Source organism: Gopherus evgoodei, chromosome 10 (assembly GCF_007399415.2).
Source record: "Gopherus evgoodei ecotype Sinaloan lineage chromosome 10, rGopEvg1_v1.p, whole genome shotgun sequence".
In the NCBI taxonomy this organism is placed as follows: Eukaryota; Metazoa; Chordata; order Testudines; family Testudinidae; genus Gopherus; species Gopherus evgoodei.
The window spans coordinates 36,341,969-36,360,624 of record NC_044331.1 but is presented as its reverse complement, the minus strand read 5'-3'; the positions used below and the strand labels follow the sequence as shown (position 1 = coordinate 36,360,624).

The window sequence follows — 18,656 nt, the reverse complement described above, 5'->3', positions numbered from 1 at the left end:
CAGGTTTTCCACCATGCCTGGCAGCAGATTACACAGGACCGTTGGGTCCTGGAAATAGTTCAGTCCGGTTACTCCATCCCTTTTATATCCTATCCTCCTACTCTTCCCTGTCCCTCTTCAAGGACCCCTCTCTTGAGCACCTACTTCGCATAGAAATGGCTCATCTTCTACAGCTAGGTGCAGTGGAACCTGTGCCGACACAACATTGAGCAAAACTGTTCTACTCCCACTACTTTCTGACCTAGAAAAAGACTGGGGGATGGAGGCCTATACTAGACCTATGCCAACTGAACAAATTCATAAGGGTACAGAAGTTCAAGATGGTCACACTGGGCACAATAATACCTGCGCTGGAACAATGGGACTGGTTCATAGCCCTCGACCTACAGGATGCCTATTTCCACATATCCATTCATCCAGCCCACAAACACTTCCTACGATTCACACTCTGACACAACTATTTTCAATACAAGTTACTCCCTTTCGGACTTTCCACAGCACCAAGAGTATTCTCCAAGACCCTAGCCGTAGTCGTGGCCCACCTCCGCAGACATGGGATCACACTTTTCCCCTACCTAGACGATTGCCTCATCAAAGGCAGCTTATACGATGAGACGCTACAAGCTACCCATTTCGCCATCTCCCTCTTCCACAGGTTAGGCCTGCAAATAAACATCCAAAAATCCACCCTGACACCTACATAGCAAATTGAATTCACTGGAGCTCACCTGGACTCAATTCAAACCAGAGCCTCACTCTCACACAACAGATTCCTCACTATCACACATCTCATACGTACGTTCTCTGTTCATCCCAGGATACAGGCAAGAATTTGCCTACAACTCCTTGGCCACATGGCAGCCACCACTTTCGTGGTCAGATACGCCAGGCTGCACATGAGATATCTTCAGGGTTGGCTCAACTCCAACTGCAAACCCAGCAGGCACAGCTTCTGCATGCTGCTAACTCGTCCAGTGAACGTACTAGTTTCCCTACAATGGTGGACAAGACCAGAGAACCTCTGCATGGGCGTTCCCTTCCAGCAACGATCCCAATGCTCATGCTCACCACGGATGCTTCCCTGATTTGTTGGGGACCGCACCTGGGGGGACACACAGCACAAGGCCGCTGATCTGCACCAGAGACGCGTCTACATATAAATCTCCTAGAGCTCAGAGCAGTGAGAAAAGCCTACCTTCACTTTCTTCCCCTCATAAAGAACAAATCTGTCCAGGTCCTAACGGACAATATAGCATGTATGTTTTACATCAGCAAACCCGGGGAGCGCAATCGCAGTCCCTATGGATGGAGGCCATCTGGTTGTGGAATTGGTGCATACAACACCACATACAAATTACTGCTTTATACCTACCTGGCTGTCACAACAGTACTGCTAACGCACTCAGCAGACACTTCTCCACAGAACACAAATGGGAATTGCACCCCATGATACTACAACAGCTCTTCTCCCACTGGGGCACACTGTCAATAGACCTTTTTGCCACAACCCAGAATCGCAAATGCCACCTATTCTGCTCCAGAGTGGGATTTGGGACTGCATCCCTAGGAGACGGGTTCCTTATCCCGTCGAACAACTCTCTTATGTACGCCTTTCCACCAATCCCTCTGACACCCAGGATTCTACACAAGATCAGAGACAACAAGGCCCAGGGGGCACAGGATCCACACGCTCAGGCAGACTCTAACAAGACCTCGAGGCAGCAGCTGAACGCATGCATCCCAACCAGGCACTGCTACTGAAGATCTCCGATCAACGGCGCTGGGACTCACCGTCACCTGGAGTGGAGCGCCCACAGGGGGACACATCTCGAAGAACCTCAGTTACTGCAAGGTGAGTAACTTTCTCTTCTGGAGAGTTAGTTCCATCTCACAAGAATAAGTAGTGTATTTTATACGGAATATCTATGGAATATGCTGTAACATCAGCATATTTTTCTCCCATCAAGCTAAAAAAAGCTGTACCCTCAGTTTAAAAGTTGGGTGTAAAAGCTTTCCAAACCACTGCTTAGACTTCTACATTAGACCATTCTTTTATGTTCCATCCCTTCTCATTTTCTTATGTTACAGTAATTCTGTCAAACTTTTCATCTGCTCAATGAGGGTTATAAAAGAAGGAGCCAAGTTTGAAGTTCCTAGCCATTTTTTAGTTATGCCAGTACAAAATTCAATCAGAATATGTAAGGAAGGAGGATATTGTCTTCACACACACACACAATTCAAAAAGGGAAACCAAGTTTCCTCAAACATTCTTAAATAAATTATCTTGGGACTAAAATAAGCATAAAATATTTCAGTCCAAAAGGAGTTTGCTTGGGGAAAGTTATGAGCAGCTGAAAAGGTTACAAGAAAAGGGGAGTTAGAATGAAAACTGGAACAGAACCTCAACTATGGGATTTGCTGCAGGAAACGCCCAAGTACACAAACACATTTTGCAATATCTTGAGCATATTCTCCCAGCTTGTTTAAGATGTATAAATGTAGCCATTTCTTCACCAACCCCCTCAAATCAAACAGAAGTAATAACAAGTACACTTTCATGTTTTAGGTTAATCCATTATCACAGCCCCCTGTGTATTATACAGTATCCAAGTGGCATTGGTCTGATTGCATCTCTGAAGACCAGCTCTGTTAAAATACTTGAACACTGTATTTTAGCGACCTGGAATAATGGATTATCATTGTAGATATTACACACCAAGATGAATGGGATTTTGTGTATGTGACATAATAGATGGGAAGTATTATTTATCTCACAGTGAGGATACCCTGTCCTCTCATACTAAAGATACCCCTCTAGGGGTCAGGACCCCAATTATTAGGAAGAGACAGGTAATAGTAATGGGGGATTCTGTTGTTAGAAATATAGATAGATTTGTGATGACCAAGAACCGCATAGTGAATTTTCTGCCAGGCGTGAAGGTTGTAGACCTCTAGATAAACTTATGTGCAGCGCTGGAGAGGAGCCAGTAATCATGGTACATGTAGGTACCAATGACATAGGGAAAGGCAGGAAAGAGGTTCTGGAAGCCACATTTAGGCTGCTAGGTAAGAGATTAAGGTCCAGGACCTCTGTGGTAGCGTTCTCTGAAATGCTTCCAGTTCCACGTGCAGAGCCAGTTAGGCAGAACTGCAGGGTCTCAATGCGTGGATGAGACGAGGATGATGGGAGGAGGGGTTTAGGTGTATTAGGAACTGGGGAACCTTTGGGGAAAGAAGACAGGAAGCATGGGCTCTATGCACACCAAAACAGAACCAGATTACTGGCATGTAAAATTAAGAAGGTTGTAGAGAAGTTTTTAAACAAGGGGCTGGGGGAAAGCCAACACAAGTGCGGAGGAGCATATGATGTTCATATGAGACATCCCTTAGGGGAGGATTTATTAAAGGGGATACTATATATCCTAGTAAAGAGGAAAAAATAGACATTGATAAAGTACAGCTAGGTACTGAGGAGAATCAGTCAAATGAAATAGAGTCCCATCACATGAAGGCAGAGAACTAAATATTGACAATTTTATAAGTATCTGTATACAAATGCTGGAAGTCTAAATACTAAGATGGGTGGACTTCAGTGCTTTGTATTAAATGAGGATATTCATATGATAGGCGTCACAGAAACTTGGCAGAATGATGATAATCAATGAGACAGTAATACCAGGATACCAAATATATAGGAATTACAGGCTAAATTGTGCTGGTAGGGGAGTGGGGTTATATGTGAACGAAAGCGTAGAGTCAAATATAGTAAAAATCTTAAATGAATCAAATTACCCTAGAATCACTGTGGACAGAAATTCCTGGCTTGAATAATAGGAGTATAGCGGTAGGATTATACTACCGACCACCTGGCCAGAATAGTAATGGTGATTGTGAAATACTCAGGGAAATGAGAGAGGCTGCGAAAACAGAAAACCCAATAATAATGGGAAATTTCAACTATCCTATTATTGACTGAGTACATGTCACCTTAGGATGGAATGCAGAGATAAAATTTCTAGACACCATTAATGACTGCTTTTGAATCATCTAGTGCTGGAACTCATGAGGAGAGAAGCAATTTTTTATTTAATCCTAAATTGAGCACAGGATCTAGTCCAAGAGGTGACTGTAGCTGAACCATAGCGACCATATTGTAATTGAATTTAACATCCTTGTAGCGGAGAAAATGTGGCATTTAACTTCAAAAAGGGGAAATATACAAAAATGAGGAAGCCAGCTAAATGGAAATTAAAAGGAACAGTCACAAGAATGAAATGCCTGCAAGCTGCATTGAAACTATTTTAAAGCACCATAATAGGGGCATACCTCAAATCAATAAAAAAATAAAATAGAACAATAAGAGGACCAAAAAAATGCCACCTGGCTAAACAGCAGAGTAAAGGAGGCAGTAAAAGGCAAAAAGGCATTCTTTAAAAATTGGAAGTCAAATCCTACTGAGGAAAATAGAAAGGAGGATAAACTCTGGCAAGTCAAGTGTAAAAGTATAATTAGGCAGGCCAAAAAAGAATTTGAAGAGCAACTTGCTACAGATGCAAAAGCTAACAGCAACAGTTTTTTAAGTAATCGGAAACAGGAACCATGCCAAACAGTCGAGGTCACTGGACAATCAAGGTGCAAAAAGAACACTGAAGGAAGATAAGGCGAATGCAGAGAAGCTAAATGAATTATTTGCATCAGTCTTCACTGCAGAAGATGTGAGGGAGATTCCCACACCTGAGCCATTCTTTTTAGGTGACAAATTTGAAGAACTGTCCCAGATAGAGGAATAGAGGAAGTTTTGGAACAAATGGATAAATTAAACAGTAATAAGTCACCAGGACCAGATGGTATTCACCCAAGAGTTCTGGAGACTAACTGTGGTATGTAACCTACCACTTAAATCAGCCTGTGTACCAAATGACTGGAGGATAGCTAATGTAATGCCAATTTTTAAAAAGAGCTCCAGAGGCAATCCTGTCAATTACAGGCTGGTAAGTTTACTTCAGTCCAGGGAAATTGGTCCAAACTGTAGTAAAGGACAGAATTATTAGACACATAGAGGAACAGAGTATGTTGGGGAAGAGTCAGTGTGGTTTTTTGTAAAGGGAAATCATGCTTCACTTGTCTTTTAGATTTCTCTGAGCATGTCAACAAGCATTTGGATAAGGGAGATCCAGGTGATATAATGTACTTGGGCTTTCAGAAAGCTTTTGACAAGGTCCCACACCTAAGGCTTTTAAACAAAGTAAACTGTCATAGGATAAGGGGGAAGGTCCTCTCATAGATCATAACTTTAGAAAAGAAACAACGGGTAGGAATAAATGTTCAGTTTTCACAATGGAGAGAGGTAAATAGTAGGGTTCCTCAAGGATCTGTATTGGCACCTGTGCTGTTTCAACATATTCATAAATCATCTGGAAAATTGGGTGAACAGTGGGGTGGCAAAGTTCTGTAGACAATACTAAATTATTCAAGTTAATTAAGTCCAAAGTTGATGCAAAGAGTTACAAAGGGATCTCACAAAAGTGGGTGATTGGACAACAAAATGGCAGGGGAAATTCAATGTTGATAAGTACAAATTAGTGCACATTGGAAAACATAATCCTAAGTATCCATGCAAAATGATGGAATCTAAATTAACTGTTACCAATCAAGAAAGAGATCTTGGAGTCAACATGGATAGTTCTCTGAAAACATCTGCTTCGTGTGCAGCTACATTCAAAACAGCTAACAGAATGTTAGGAACCATTATGAAATAATAAGACAGAAAATGTCATAATGCCACTATATAAATCCATGGTACACTCACACCTGTAATACTGTGCAAAGTTCTAGTCACTCTATCTCAAAAAAGATATAATAGAGTTGGAAAAGGTATAGAGAAGGGGAACAGAAATTATTAGGGGGATGAAACAGCTTCCACATGAGAGAATAAAAAGACTGGGACTGTTCATTGGAGAGGAAAAATGCCTTGGGGGGGAGATATGATACCAGTCTATAAAATCATGAATGGAGTGGAGAAAGAGAATGGGGAAGTGTAATGTACCCCTTCTTATAACACAAGAACCAGGGGTCACCCAAATTAATAAGCAGCAGGTTTAAAACAAACACAGGGAAGTACTACTTCACACAACACACAATCAACCCATGGAATTTGTATAACTGGGTTCAAAAAATAATTAGGTAAGTTCTTGGAGCATAGATCCATCGATGGCTATTAGCCAAGGTGGTCAGGAACACAACCCCACACTCTGGGTATCCCTATACCTTTGGCTTTCTGAAGCTAGGACTTGGCGACAGGGAATGTATCACTTGATAATTGCACTGTTCTGTTCATACCCTCTGAAGCACCTGGAACTGGCCACTGCCGGAAGACAGAATACTGTACTAGATGGACCATTGGTCTGAGCCAGTATGACCATTCTTATGTTCTTTTGAGTTCCTGTGATAGATAGGGACACAACTTGACTAAGTAAAGTAAAATGCTTCTGGGAGTTTGTTTCTTTGACTAGTCTTTAAAGCTCATTTGCTCTCTGACTATGAAGGAGGACAGCATATTGTCAGGTTTCTACCATATTGTTTTTAACATAAAGCATAGTGACCAATTTTTTTAACAGAACAACAAATAATTCAACATGAGTGAATATTTTTTAATTAATATTCAAATATTTTGGGACAGTGACAATTTATTTTTTTAGGTTTTGTAGAGCTCCAAACATACAGACCATGCTCACCAAATAATAATAAATGGTGAGATTTGTACACTGAGGATGACTTGCAGAAGATGATGGTATTATTGAGAACTTGACTTGTTTGAATCTGTTCAATACTTTCTTCTTCCAAATTTTGTTTTGCCTTTGTGTACACATTAAAAGTTGCCACTGCCTCTGATCAGACAATTAATTAGCCTCTTTGAAAGATAATTCTAGTGTTTTTGTCATGGATATGGGCAAGAATAAATGGCATGAATGATACCTTTCCAAAACTGAAAATGTCTGCATAAGACACAGAAACCAAACCTAAATCTACCATAAGGAGTAAGCTAAATATTCCTTTAAAAATCAGCACTTCTACTCTACAGTAATCCTAGATTCAGCTTCTACACTATACAAGGGGCAGAAAAGAGTGTGATTGAGGCTGCATTGTCCTTTTGTTACTTGTAATAAAATTTTTTACAGTACTTAGTGTGTGAGCTTGGAGACACTAAAAACCAATCTGTGATCTTAACTGAAGTTAAGCTTCTTTAAATCTGTTTAAAAGTTTCTGGCAAAATTTTAAATTCAATTAGTCATCATTGTCGTTCTCTCTCTTTTTTTTTCCCTCCTCCAACTCTAGACATACGTAAAATGTGTGCAATTACCATTTGGAAATAAGAATTTTGGATTGTCACCAAAGATCCTTGTTGTTAGGTTAAAAAATGTAAATCCTCTCAAAACAACTGATTAAGTCGCTGTACTTTAAGATGTTAATTTCATAGTATGCATTGATATTTAAAACCTGCAGATGGTATTGTAGACTTTATCTAGTATATAAATTATTATCTTGAACTCAAAGTTGGCTCATGTGAAGTCTTTGTTTTCCCAGTATTACATACATTCATTCTGCAGATTTGTAGCTTTGACTGCAAAGTTTTAGTTTGTTTAATGAGAAATATATTTGTCAGTCATGGAATATTTATGCCTCTTAGCCACTTAATTGTAATTGTATGACTATTAAGATTAGAGGATCCTTTTCACATTTTTGTTATAAAATTAAAATACCACTTCAAGAGATTTGTCTTCTACTTTGAGATATAACTGCTAGTCTACACCACTCAAAAGAGCTGAATCCCATTTGTTATGAAGCTGTCAGAATACTGCTTTGACATGCATTCCTCTGGCTCCAATTTCATAGATATGTGCATATTAGTAATTTTCTTTTGTGTAATCAAAAAGAATATAGAGACTGATTAAATCAAACATTATGTGATTGGGCAGTTGGCCAAAATAGAGAGCCCCATCTTATTATAGCTTCTCTGTGTAAAGGTTCCCCATAGAGCCATACATGGATATGTTCCTGCCCATTCAAACAGATAGGTCAACTGCCCCTTCAGGACTGTGTCTCATTTCCCCACGCTCCTCCAAGGGCTCTTTGTGGGCTCCAAATCCATACAGAAAAGGAGAGTAGCTTTGGGCTACTTATGCACCATTCCCATCCCCAGCTCTGGGGAAAATCCATTCAGGGGCTATTGGAGCCTTATGGTTTTAACTTCTGAGCAGAGCTCTTTCTGCACAGGGGACTTTCCTTTAAGAGATAGAGAGTGCCAAGAGTTGGGAAGGGAAGCCCTGTTCGCACTCCTGTCTCGACAGAAATCTAAGACAGAGCTGCAGAGTCCAGGAAGTGGTGTGGATGACCTTACCCTGCACCAATACCCCAGATCTTTGGGCCAAACCACTGCCAGCTCTGTGAAGGGGAAAACCCTGTCTCTCAGCAGAACAATTAGGAGGAAATGTTGTGAGGGCAACTTTGTGTTTTCTTTGCAGCCATTCCATCCCACAGGGAGGGGGCAAGTACAATTTTTTTTTTCCAATTCCTTGATTTGATTATCCTTCCTTAATATTTAGAATGCTGTGTAAATGAACTGTTGGATTCGGAATAAAAGGAAGGAAACAAAATCCCAGAGGCACACTATTTTATAAAGATCAGGTGTATCTTGTGGCCACTGGATTCTTGCTGTCAATGAACTGGTTCTGTGTCAGTAGACCTCCTTGCATTTCTTTCTCATCACAATATTTGGAAATGCCTCTTGTTTAACTAGATAGTTCTTGGTGTAACGCTGAATTTCAGACACTGCACTGTTTCATAGTAATCTACTGCATATGTTAATTTTCTCTTTACCCTCTTGGGTCATATTTAACATAAAATCAGGATAAAATAACAAGGCTGGCATTAAAGATAGGTGGCATAGGCTGCCATCTAGAGGCATCAGAATTGAGGAATTGTGCTCTCCCAAAAGGTCAGCTTCACAAACACCAGTTCAGGATCAGGATGGCTCTTCACTGTTACACGGTGCTTGCAAAGTGCAGCCAAGGCCCAGGAAGTGCTGAATTCACCTGTAAGGAGGGATGGATGGACTGGGTTACTAGAGACACTGGATGCTGTTGGGACAGGAAGCTGAAAGGTCAGTTGGTGGGATAGTAAAGGACAGGCACAAGTAGGCACCTCCCAAAGACCTTTCTAACTGCCAAACTTATATATGACCCCTTCTTCCAATGAAAAACATAAACACAGCCTCCTAGGTACCAAATTCTCCCACAAACGCTAGTGACAAGTATCCTCAATTTGACCCTCGTCTAGCTGCCAGACCTCTTGCATCCCCAGCTTCTGGTGACAATAGCAAGAAAAGTGTCACTTTCCTTTTAAGGGTTTTCCATTTTAAAAAGTGTGGTTACCCTACACAGCCTACTCAACAGGAAAGGAAATAGGAAGAGGTCATCACATCAGCCTTCTGCCTAGAACTCTCAGAGAGCTCTGACAACAGTTTGCTCTTGTTTAAATATATGCAAATTAAATGCTAAAAGTAGTGTAAGAGATTGGGAAGGTTGCAAATTCAGGCAGAGACCAAACATGTCAGTCTTCAAAAATGTCAGTCTTCAAAGTGAATGTTTCAGAAAGCTAAGAATAAGTGAAAAAAAGGAAAAATGGAAACAATTTTTCACCTTTATGTATGTAGCAGTCAAAACTGGTGCACCTGGTGTAATACCAAAGATTTGATATAGATGTTAATTAAAATATCACACATGGATCTGTAAAGAATATTATGATAATACATATACATAAGAAATAACTAATATATTTTGTGCCATTTTTAAGTTGTGTTCTCAGTAAGTTCTACATTTCAGCTAATATGACAATGTTATCTTCAACTCTACAAGACGGAATATAGCTCCTAATTTTAACAACATTTAAATTTTGAGTGGACTGTGCCATTGGCCCCAGTTCAGCATACCATTTAAATATCTTCTTAAAGTTAAGGGCACGAGTAAGTCCATTCCTACACAGAAAAACACTTAAATATGTGCTTGATGTCAAGCATGAGAGTCCCATACTGGGGCCTTTAGCTCTAATATGTAGCTGAGAACTCCTCACTATAGTGCATTGAGCTTCATATTATGAGTGTCAGCTGTGTTATTTTACTTGTAGACAAACAAAAATGCAGTATAAAAACCTTTAAATAGTTACTTTAGCACTGTATTTTCCAGATACCTGTTTTCTCTTCCTTGGTAGCTGCATACATTGTGAGTGTGGTTCAGCCAATGTATGTAAGCATTAGTTGCCCATCTCTTTACCAGGTTCTTTTCCTAATTGTTTATGTATTGGCCAAGATACAGCTTGAGGTAAGCAGCTGCATCTCCCACGGCAGTTCTCTGAGACAAGTCCTGCAGTGAAGTAATCAGTAGAGCTTTATGATTTTTTTTATTTCAACAAAAAATTGCAAAATATTATTTTTACTAATTCTAATAAGAAGTGCTGTAAATGACACACTGGCTTAAGTTGGTCAGAAAATAAGCATAAAAGTCATGTACCTTTTACTGATTTGATATTTAGGCCTCAGTTCAGGAAAGTATTTAAGCAGATGCTTAACTTCAGGTATGTGCTTAAATCCTTTGCTGAATAGAAATGGCCTGAATTGGAGATTTTAGTAAATGTGACAAACAAGTGTATGCTCAGCAAGCTGGAGGAAGAGTGGCAGGAAAAGCCAGTTACAGGAGAATTACCGGTTCAGATAGACAATGAAAAAATAAGCACTTTTCTTCACTGAATTGTGGGAAGAGGGAATTCTAGCTCAGGTTACAGCCTCTTATTACATCACTACTCTGATCCTACAAATCTTGCCAGGATCCCTCAGCAAAGAGGCAAGTGAGGATCTGATATTACTATTTTTAAAAAGAGAGAAAAATTAACTTTAATGTTGAGACTCTACTTAACCATCATAAAGGAGAGTAAAAGGGAAGGTTTTGATTTGTTTTCTTTACTGTTCACTATTATAAATCAGATGCTGAATTTTATTTACTCCATTCACTGAACAAAGAAGCTGTACTTTTGTTGTAATTCTCTTGTTGCTTTCTTCAGAGTATATACTCCCAGTTGTATCAGTTTTATCAGCCATGTTGGATACAATGAACTAAAATCATTAAATTGATTCCATATGTGATAAATGCCAGACTTAAAATAATCAGTGCCTCTAGTATATTAGCTCACTGCGTTTATTTGTGATGCCTACATAGTAACCCAGCCTTAAAACTGAAAAGAAAAAGATTTTTAAATATTAATTCTATGACTGCAATAGCTATATGTGGCGCTACTTGGAGACGAGGTTGCTAACTATCCGTACATTCTTTGAATAGCTAGTTAGAATTGGTAGTGTAGGATGAGAAATGAAGTACCCTGGAAATCACTTTTCCTGCCCGTTTGTCATGTACAATAGCCATTAACAGGAAGCCAAAGAGTTCTGTCATCCTTGAGTCAGAATTGTATCAGCTGCAGTTATTCCGGCCTATGGTGGAATTTTTAAATAAATTACTCCTATAGCAGTAGAATTTAAAAGAGAAGAATACGGAGTTACATTAAAAATATTGAAATAGCTAGGGTTGAAAACAGTAATTGTACATTCAAAAATGGTGGTCATTTGGTTACAGAATTTGTAGCTGATAATTAAATATAGATTCATCCTGGTGCTTTACTGATAATGTAGATAATATTTTTCTCAAAAGAGCAGTGTCTGAATGCATGCTAAATTGTCACATATTTGGTTGTTTTTTTTTAAATTCCTCCTGGATTTAAGAGAATTAAGACATTCCTATCAGTATTCTCTGAAGGGTTTTCAATGTCTTTTTGGCTATTGAACTAAAAAATGTGAACTATTACTTTGTTGATCTTGTTCTTAAACCAAACTGCATTATCAACTGAGAATGTGTTCTTAACGTATTGTTAAAAGTGCTTTGAAAACTTGTAAATCCCTGTAATTTATGTTCCTGTGGTCTCCACTGCTTCTTTCTGTCCTTCTGGTTTTAATTTGAATGCAGTCCTGTCTGGGTGTGTACCTGTAAAATTGTGTTTTTCCAAGTACAATTTACAGTCATGACCTTAAGTTTTACAGTGTTCCTAACCTTATAGGAGCTTCCTCCTATACTGAAAAGCCAACTTTGGGTCAAGCAGCTCTTTCATATTATAATTGTCTAATCAAGGTTACTCGGAACAGATCTGATTTTGACATTTTTTAGTTTATCATCAAGACTTTGTAGGACTAGTGAGTAAATTAGGAGGGGTCCCCTGCAAGATACCATTAATGGCATTGCTTTATTTCTTCAGATGTACACAGTTGTAAACCTAGCCTGCTTCATGACAACAGTTCCATTTATCTAAACAATTCTCCTTTTAGAGTCAATGGCACTGATAGAAACTGAGATAAGAAATACAGATGGGAGGATCTTTCTGAGTCTATACTTGCTGAAACTCATTGCTGTGCAATTTACAATCACCTTTTCTTTTCAGTGCTTGGGTGAATGTGTAGCAGACATCTATGATGAAACATAGTCTTTTATAATTGCTAAAGAGAATTATTGTAAAGGATGAATGTGCATCATAAGGGTTATTTCATTACTGGTGATCTCTTTATTATTTTTCTAAAATCATGCTTATATTTTAAAAGTGTGTGTTTGTAAATTATTGTCTTTTTGCAGTATTTCTTTGTCTCTTACCGCACCATTAAATGATGTATAGTAGTCTTCAAATAACTCTGTTTTTATTTGCTTACGGGTTTTTTTTAATTATGCAAGAAAAGGATGCTTTATAATCAAATATTTCTTACATTCTTGTAACTGCTATGGGTATAATACTAGTATTGCAGAAATTATTTTGATTAAATCCTCTGAGCTTTTCTTTTAGCATTCATTAAACATTTTTTTTCTCAGCCATGTTCTTTTAGTTACTATAGTTTCCAAATTCCGTCAGTTAATGTAAAAGGAAGAGCAGATAGCACAAGTGTTCTAATGTTGTGTTACTCTTGTATTTTCAGGTAATTGTACAATCTGGCCGTCACCCCACAGTGCTGCAAAAACTATGCCAGTTGCCTTTCCAGTATTTCAGTGATCCTCGCCTAATCAAAGTGCTCTTCCCTACGCTAATAGCTGCTTGTTACAATAACCCTCAGAACAAGGTCATTCTGGAGCAGGAGATGAGTTGTGTTTTACTTGCCACATTCATTCAGGTAGATATTCTAGTGACATGCAATTACACACAATCTGACTACAATACTTTGGTCTTTTCTGTGCATATCAAATTAATTCACTTTAGATAGTACAAATAAATAACATTTAAGCACTTTAAAACATCTTCCAATTATTTTTCAAACCACAGATTATTTCTGTACTTGAGGCTTCTTGTAATACTAAAAGGTTTCTAAGTAATTGGGTTCTCACTGTCACATGTGGGACTCTATTTTCATTAAAGTGATTGGACACGGTGAAATTTGCACTAGTTGCAGCTATTACTAGACAATTTTTAAAATATCGCTTTTTGAGGAAGATATTTTATTGTACACATTTGTTTTCTATAATGCATCTAGTTACAGACAGATACACAACTACATGCTGTGTACATATATACACACACATAACACATGCACACACAAGTAAAAATACCAGAATATATTTTATGGTCCTGATCTTGCAATCTTTACATGTGTAAGTAAACCACTGAGTTAATTGAGACTGCTCTCATGAACAAGCGTTTGCAGGATTGTACTCTCTTTTTGTAAACTGATGTTCTGTGATTATTCATCAGCTTATGAAAAACGTATATATGAAAAAGTTTTATTAACTATTTTTAAATTAAAAAGTACATCCAGTTTAACTAAATATTCTGATTTTTTTTATTTAAAACATATTTTGATGTTGATTGAACAGATTGAATTCTGTAGCAGTCAAGTGAAAGTTATAATTGTTGATAAAGCAATATTGTTCGTAGTTGATGATGTATGACCAATTGAATGAAGAAAATTAAGTTGCTGGGGGTTTTTTCAAAAGCTTTCCAAATTTTCCAATTCTAGACTGGATATATTTTGGGGAAAGGACATGAAAGCTAAATAATTATTAAAAAGTCTTCAGATGACATCACGCTTTTCACTGTAACTTTCTATTTTCATCATTTTGAATACTCAAAATTTTAACATAATTGTTACAAAGAATACTAGAATTTAACACTGAAAAAATTGTTCCTCTTGTAACCAACTCATTTTTGTATGCATATAAAAATATAATTCATTTTTTATTTTGATTTATTTTTCAAAAGTATAAACATATGCTTATATGAAATCTCTAGTTGCCTTTGATATAACTTAAGAAAAACAAGTTCAACATCACATGCAAACAGCAGTTTCCTCAACCAGAAAGGGAGGGGGTAAAAATTACTCCAGACACTAATCTGATCCTTATAATTGAAGTTATTTACCTAGCTTTTCTCACTGTAAGAGTGAAACAGGCATTGATGATGGTCTCTGATCAAAAAGCCACAGCATAAATAAAATTACAAAGGTTAGCTTTACTTTATGAAATATTAATCAGGTGCTGTTTGTCCTGATTTGCAGTTCATGGGAACATTTGAAGTCAAATGCCAATGGCAAATTGATTTCTTACAGGTTTTTAGAAAATGTTTTGACATCAAAATTAAAAATCTAATGGCAGATCCTCAGCTAGTACAAATTGTCACGGCTCTATTGACTTCAGTGGAGCTATGACAGTTTACACCAGAGAATCTGGCCCGAAATGTTTAAAGCACATAATAAGTACTGTAAGAGTCAAGGAATTTTGAGATATCAATAAGGAAATAACAGATTTACATTTATATTTATATGTTAACTTACTATCATCAAGAGACAGACTCTGCAGTCCTTATTCAGTTAAATCTACCATTTGCTTTAATTGGAGTTTTATCTGAGTTTAGACTTCAGGATCTGCCTACCTCATTAGAGAACAGGATCCTTTGTGCTAGGAAATGCAAAAAGAAATTATTCTGGTTATTTGAATATTTGGCAAATATATTGGATATATACAAATATATATCATAAAAAATATGTCATTAAAATATAGTTGTGGTTTAGAAATGTGTACAAGGCTAACTCAGAAGAGGAAAATGATTCAATCGGACTTTACAGCTATACATTTAATATCACCCCAGAAACAGAATTCTTTCCACACACTACATCATCCTAGTTATTTTTGTTGTTTCTGGATGCAATGCGTTTAAAAAGATCAAAATATTATTTAACAGAATATATGTGATTTGATAAATCATTGCTCTTAGAGAATATATCAGCATGAACCAAAAATATCAGCTATGTTTGACAGATACTTAAATGAAGGGCCTAATCCTGAAAGCCCTTACTACTGACTTGAGTAATCCTACTGGCTACTTATGGGCATGAGTCTGCTTCCATTGAAATCAATAGCAAAGTTCAGACTTCACTGGGATCGAGCCCTGCATAAGCAAAATACTACAAACAGGGCACATGGTATGCAGGATTGGGCACCTAGATTTTATGATGATCTATTGCTATTGTGCAGTCAGTTACTGTACGATCTAGAGTAAGTTACATCTGTGACAAAACTCCCATTGATTTCTATGAGATCAGGATCAGACTCTTGCTGTAGGTAGAGATAATAAACATTAGTAATATGTGAGTGACAACTGAAGAAATCCTTAAGTATATATTATACAAAGTGGAAAATATGAATCTGAGAAGACTTCTGTTTTAAAGAAATGCAGCAGTAGCTAGAGTTTTATTAAAGTTAAAAATCATATAATGATAAGAAGTGGTTCTAATTTCATAAGAAGGTGTTCTGCATGCATAAAATAAAGGCATTTTTCTGGGGAAGTGTTATTAAAATCAACTGCATATAATATGATTTAAATGTTAACAGTATTTTGTTATTTCTTTATAACAAACAGATATGTTTATTCATTCATTAGAAGGATTTTATTTTCTTGTAACTATGAAAAATTAAATCTCATCTCATTTTTACTTCTTCATATCGTAGATCTGAAAACTAAATAACATTTGTTTTATTTTATAGGATTTCACACAGAATTCAGGCCAAACAGATAACCAGTCTTCTCAACAAAGGGGTATGTCTCTAGTGAAATTTACCAACTTAGCGATTACGTAACAAAAATGTGGAAGATCTTGCATTTACTGTGATTAGCTCATGGTATCTGCCCTCACAATAAAAAAAGTGCAGTAAACAACAAAATGATATCACATATTTAGGAAGACTCTTTTAGCTTAAGTTATTTACATGAGTTGTAATTTATAGTTTTACTGCTTGTAGCATCAGACATTCAGAATGTAGATATTATTAAATGCACTGTGATGTGTTGGTGTATCCTGCAAACACTTACACACACATACGTTTACTCATGTTAGTAGCTCTCTATTCAGGGGTTTTAAGTCACTGGAGCCACTTGAAGATTTTCAGTGCACCCCAATAGTCCCCCAGACAATGGCTGGAAACTATGAGTAAAATATTCTCCTGTGATTATATGCATAAGCACTCTATCAGTTTTTAAAAGGTTATTGCATTGTTTTCCTGTGCTTGTAAATACCTTTGGAATGTGGAACATGATTAACCACTGCAAGCTACATTTTTGAAAGATGTTCATCTGAGCCAGCCATTGTCTAGTAGACTGACTTGAGATTTAGATGTGCGAGTGACTCAGGAGCTCATTTTGGGGTCTCCATATTCAGCATACAGTACAGTGGACCCTTTTATAGTCTTTTTTTTTATTTCAAACACCAAGAAGTGATTCACGGTGATAACCAGTTAGCACACTGCAGTGCATTTAACAGGATACTGTTAGGCAGTCAAGGTGCAAAATTGAGGCTTTGAGGTTTTTTTTAAATGTTTACAAAATCAGATATTATAGCAGTTTCATGATACTTTTTAATATCAATTAAAACATTTTTGGTTTGATTTGAAACAAACACTTTGCTGCAGTGTTTGTAACACAGACCTTACAGCATTGTGTTTATGCATGAGAACCTGCAAGTGAAAAACTAAAAACCAAAGAGAAAACGAACTATTTTATTTTCATTGTCCAAACTGAATGAAAGGCAAAAATACATGGTGACAAGTGAGTTTGATTTCTAAACTAATTCCAATTATAACAGTCTAAGGTATGATTAACAACATAATCAGGATCTTTTTTTTAAATATATCATTTTAAACCTCAAAGATATTTTATATCTTAAAGTCCCGTTAAATAAACAAGGTTGGACTTTCATTCTATTTGATACAGTGGAATTTGCTTTTTATATTGAATCATGAAGTGAATTATGATCATTTACAGTAGTTGAAGAGTCTGATCTTACAAACCTTTACTTTCATGAGTAGTCCCATTGACTTTACTGCAAGTACTTATGAATTAAAAGAATACTAAAAGTTTGCAAGATAGGGCCTAATTTCCTGAGCTTGCTGTGAGCTTTCTGTGGGCAGATCTCTTCACCTTCATGAAACCCCGTTAAAGTAATTGGTAGCCAGTGACAAATGAGGGCAGCCTCAAAGCGGTTTAACTGAAAGGAACTGAATTGGTCCCTAACTGTTCCCAAAACACAGGGAGCACAAAGGTGCATAAAGCCCAGTTAATGTCTGGAGCAGAGCTTAGCTGGAACAGAGAGACTGATGCAGTAAGTGTCTTGCCATTACTTCACTGAGGTAGGATAGCTTGCTTCACCAAAAAAATAATCTATCCATAGTTGCATAGAACTGTTTTTCTGTGTTTTAAGGACTTTGTTTATAGGAGGTAAAAGAGGTGAATCAAGTTGAATTGCCCATGTTTTTTATTCTTGTTTCATTACCATATTAAGAGAGAATAGTTTGATAATTTTATGTTTTCTCTTTCGCAGAAAAATTCTTCACTTCCCAAGATTATCTTGAGCTGTCTAACAGATTCCCTTGCCAAGCCTGGGAAGAAGCACGACAGTTCTTCTTGAAAAAAGAGAAAAAATAAGTGTTCCATTTTGTTTCGATTTTTGAAACATCTAACATGTTAATGTTAAGCAATTTGTCCTAATTACATACTTTAAGAAACTGTTTTGGAAACTTCTAGATACTCTAAATACTTCTGCTGTAGATATATATAATTTGCACTATTTATGTCTCAAGTACTGTAGATACTTTAAAGCGCTGTTTTTTAATTTTGAAAATTGTTTATTTCATTTACATACTACATCATGGTTTTGGTAGCTTCTACCCTATGATGTGTACTTCTTGCACTGTAAAACTGCTGAAATTAGGTTACAAATATAGAAAATGTTATCTTCTATATATCCTGTAATAAAATAACTTATTCTGTTTGTAGTGTGACTTATTCAGAATACTATAGACCACAATCTCATAAATAGAAATAGAAATCTTGAGGCATCTTTTGAATTAATCAAAATTTTGGCAAGTTTATGCTGAATTGACTCAATTTAGAGTTCATTTAGACTTTTCTTGTGATTTAGAATAAGATCATTTGTAATAAACTTTTTAAGCCACACACATTTTTAAAGTTTGAATAAGACTTTCATAAAAATTGTTAATTGATTGTGATGCATCTTGGTACTGTTAAATGGTGAG

At 37.0% G+C, this 18,656-nt stretch overlaps 1 protein-coding gene across 4 annotated transcripts in view; it reads left to right on the top strand.

The window, feature by feature from the left end:
• Positions 1-18,391, top strand: part of SCAPER (S-phase cyclin A associated protein in the ER) — a 362,895-nt gene extending 344,504 nt beyond the window's left edge. For all 4 annotated transcript variants that reach the window (XM_030579108.1, XM_030579106.1, XM_030579104.1 and 1 more), the window contains 3 exons: positions 13,058-13,249; positions 16,113-16,164; positions 17,942-18,391. In XM_030579108.1, the coding sequence (XP_030434968.1) occupies positions 13,058-13,249; positions 16,113-16,164; positions 17,942-18,045 (348 nt within the window). In that variant the 3' untranslated portion in view covers positions 18,046-18,391. The remainder of the gene's footprint in view (positions 1-13,057; positions 13,250-16,112; positions 16,165-17,941) is intronic.
• Positions 18,392-18,656: the final 265 nt, after the last annotated feature.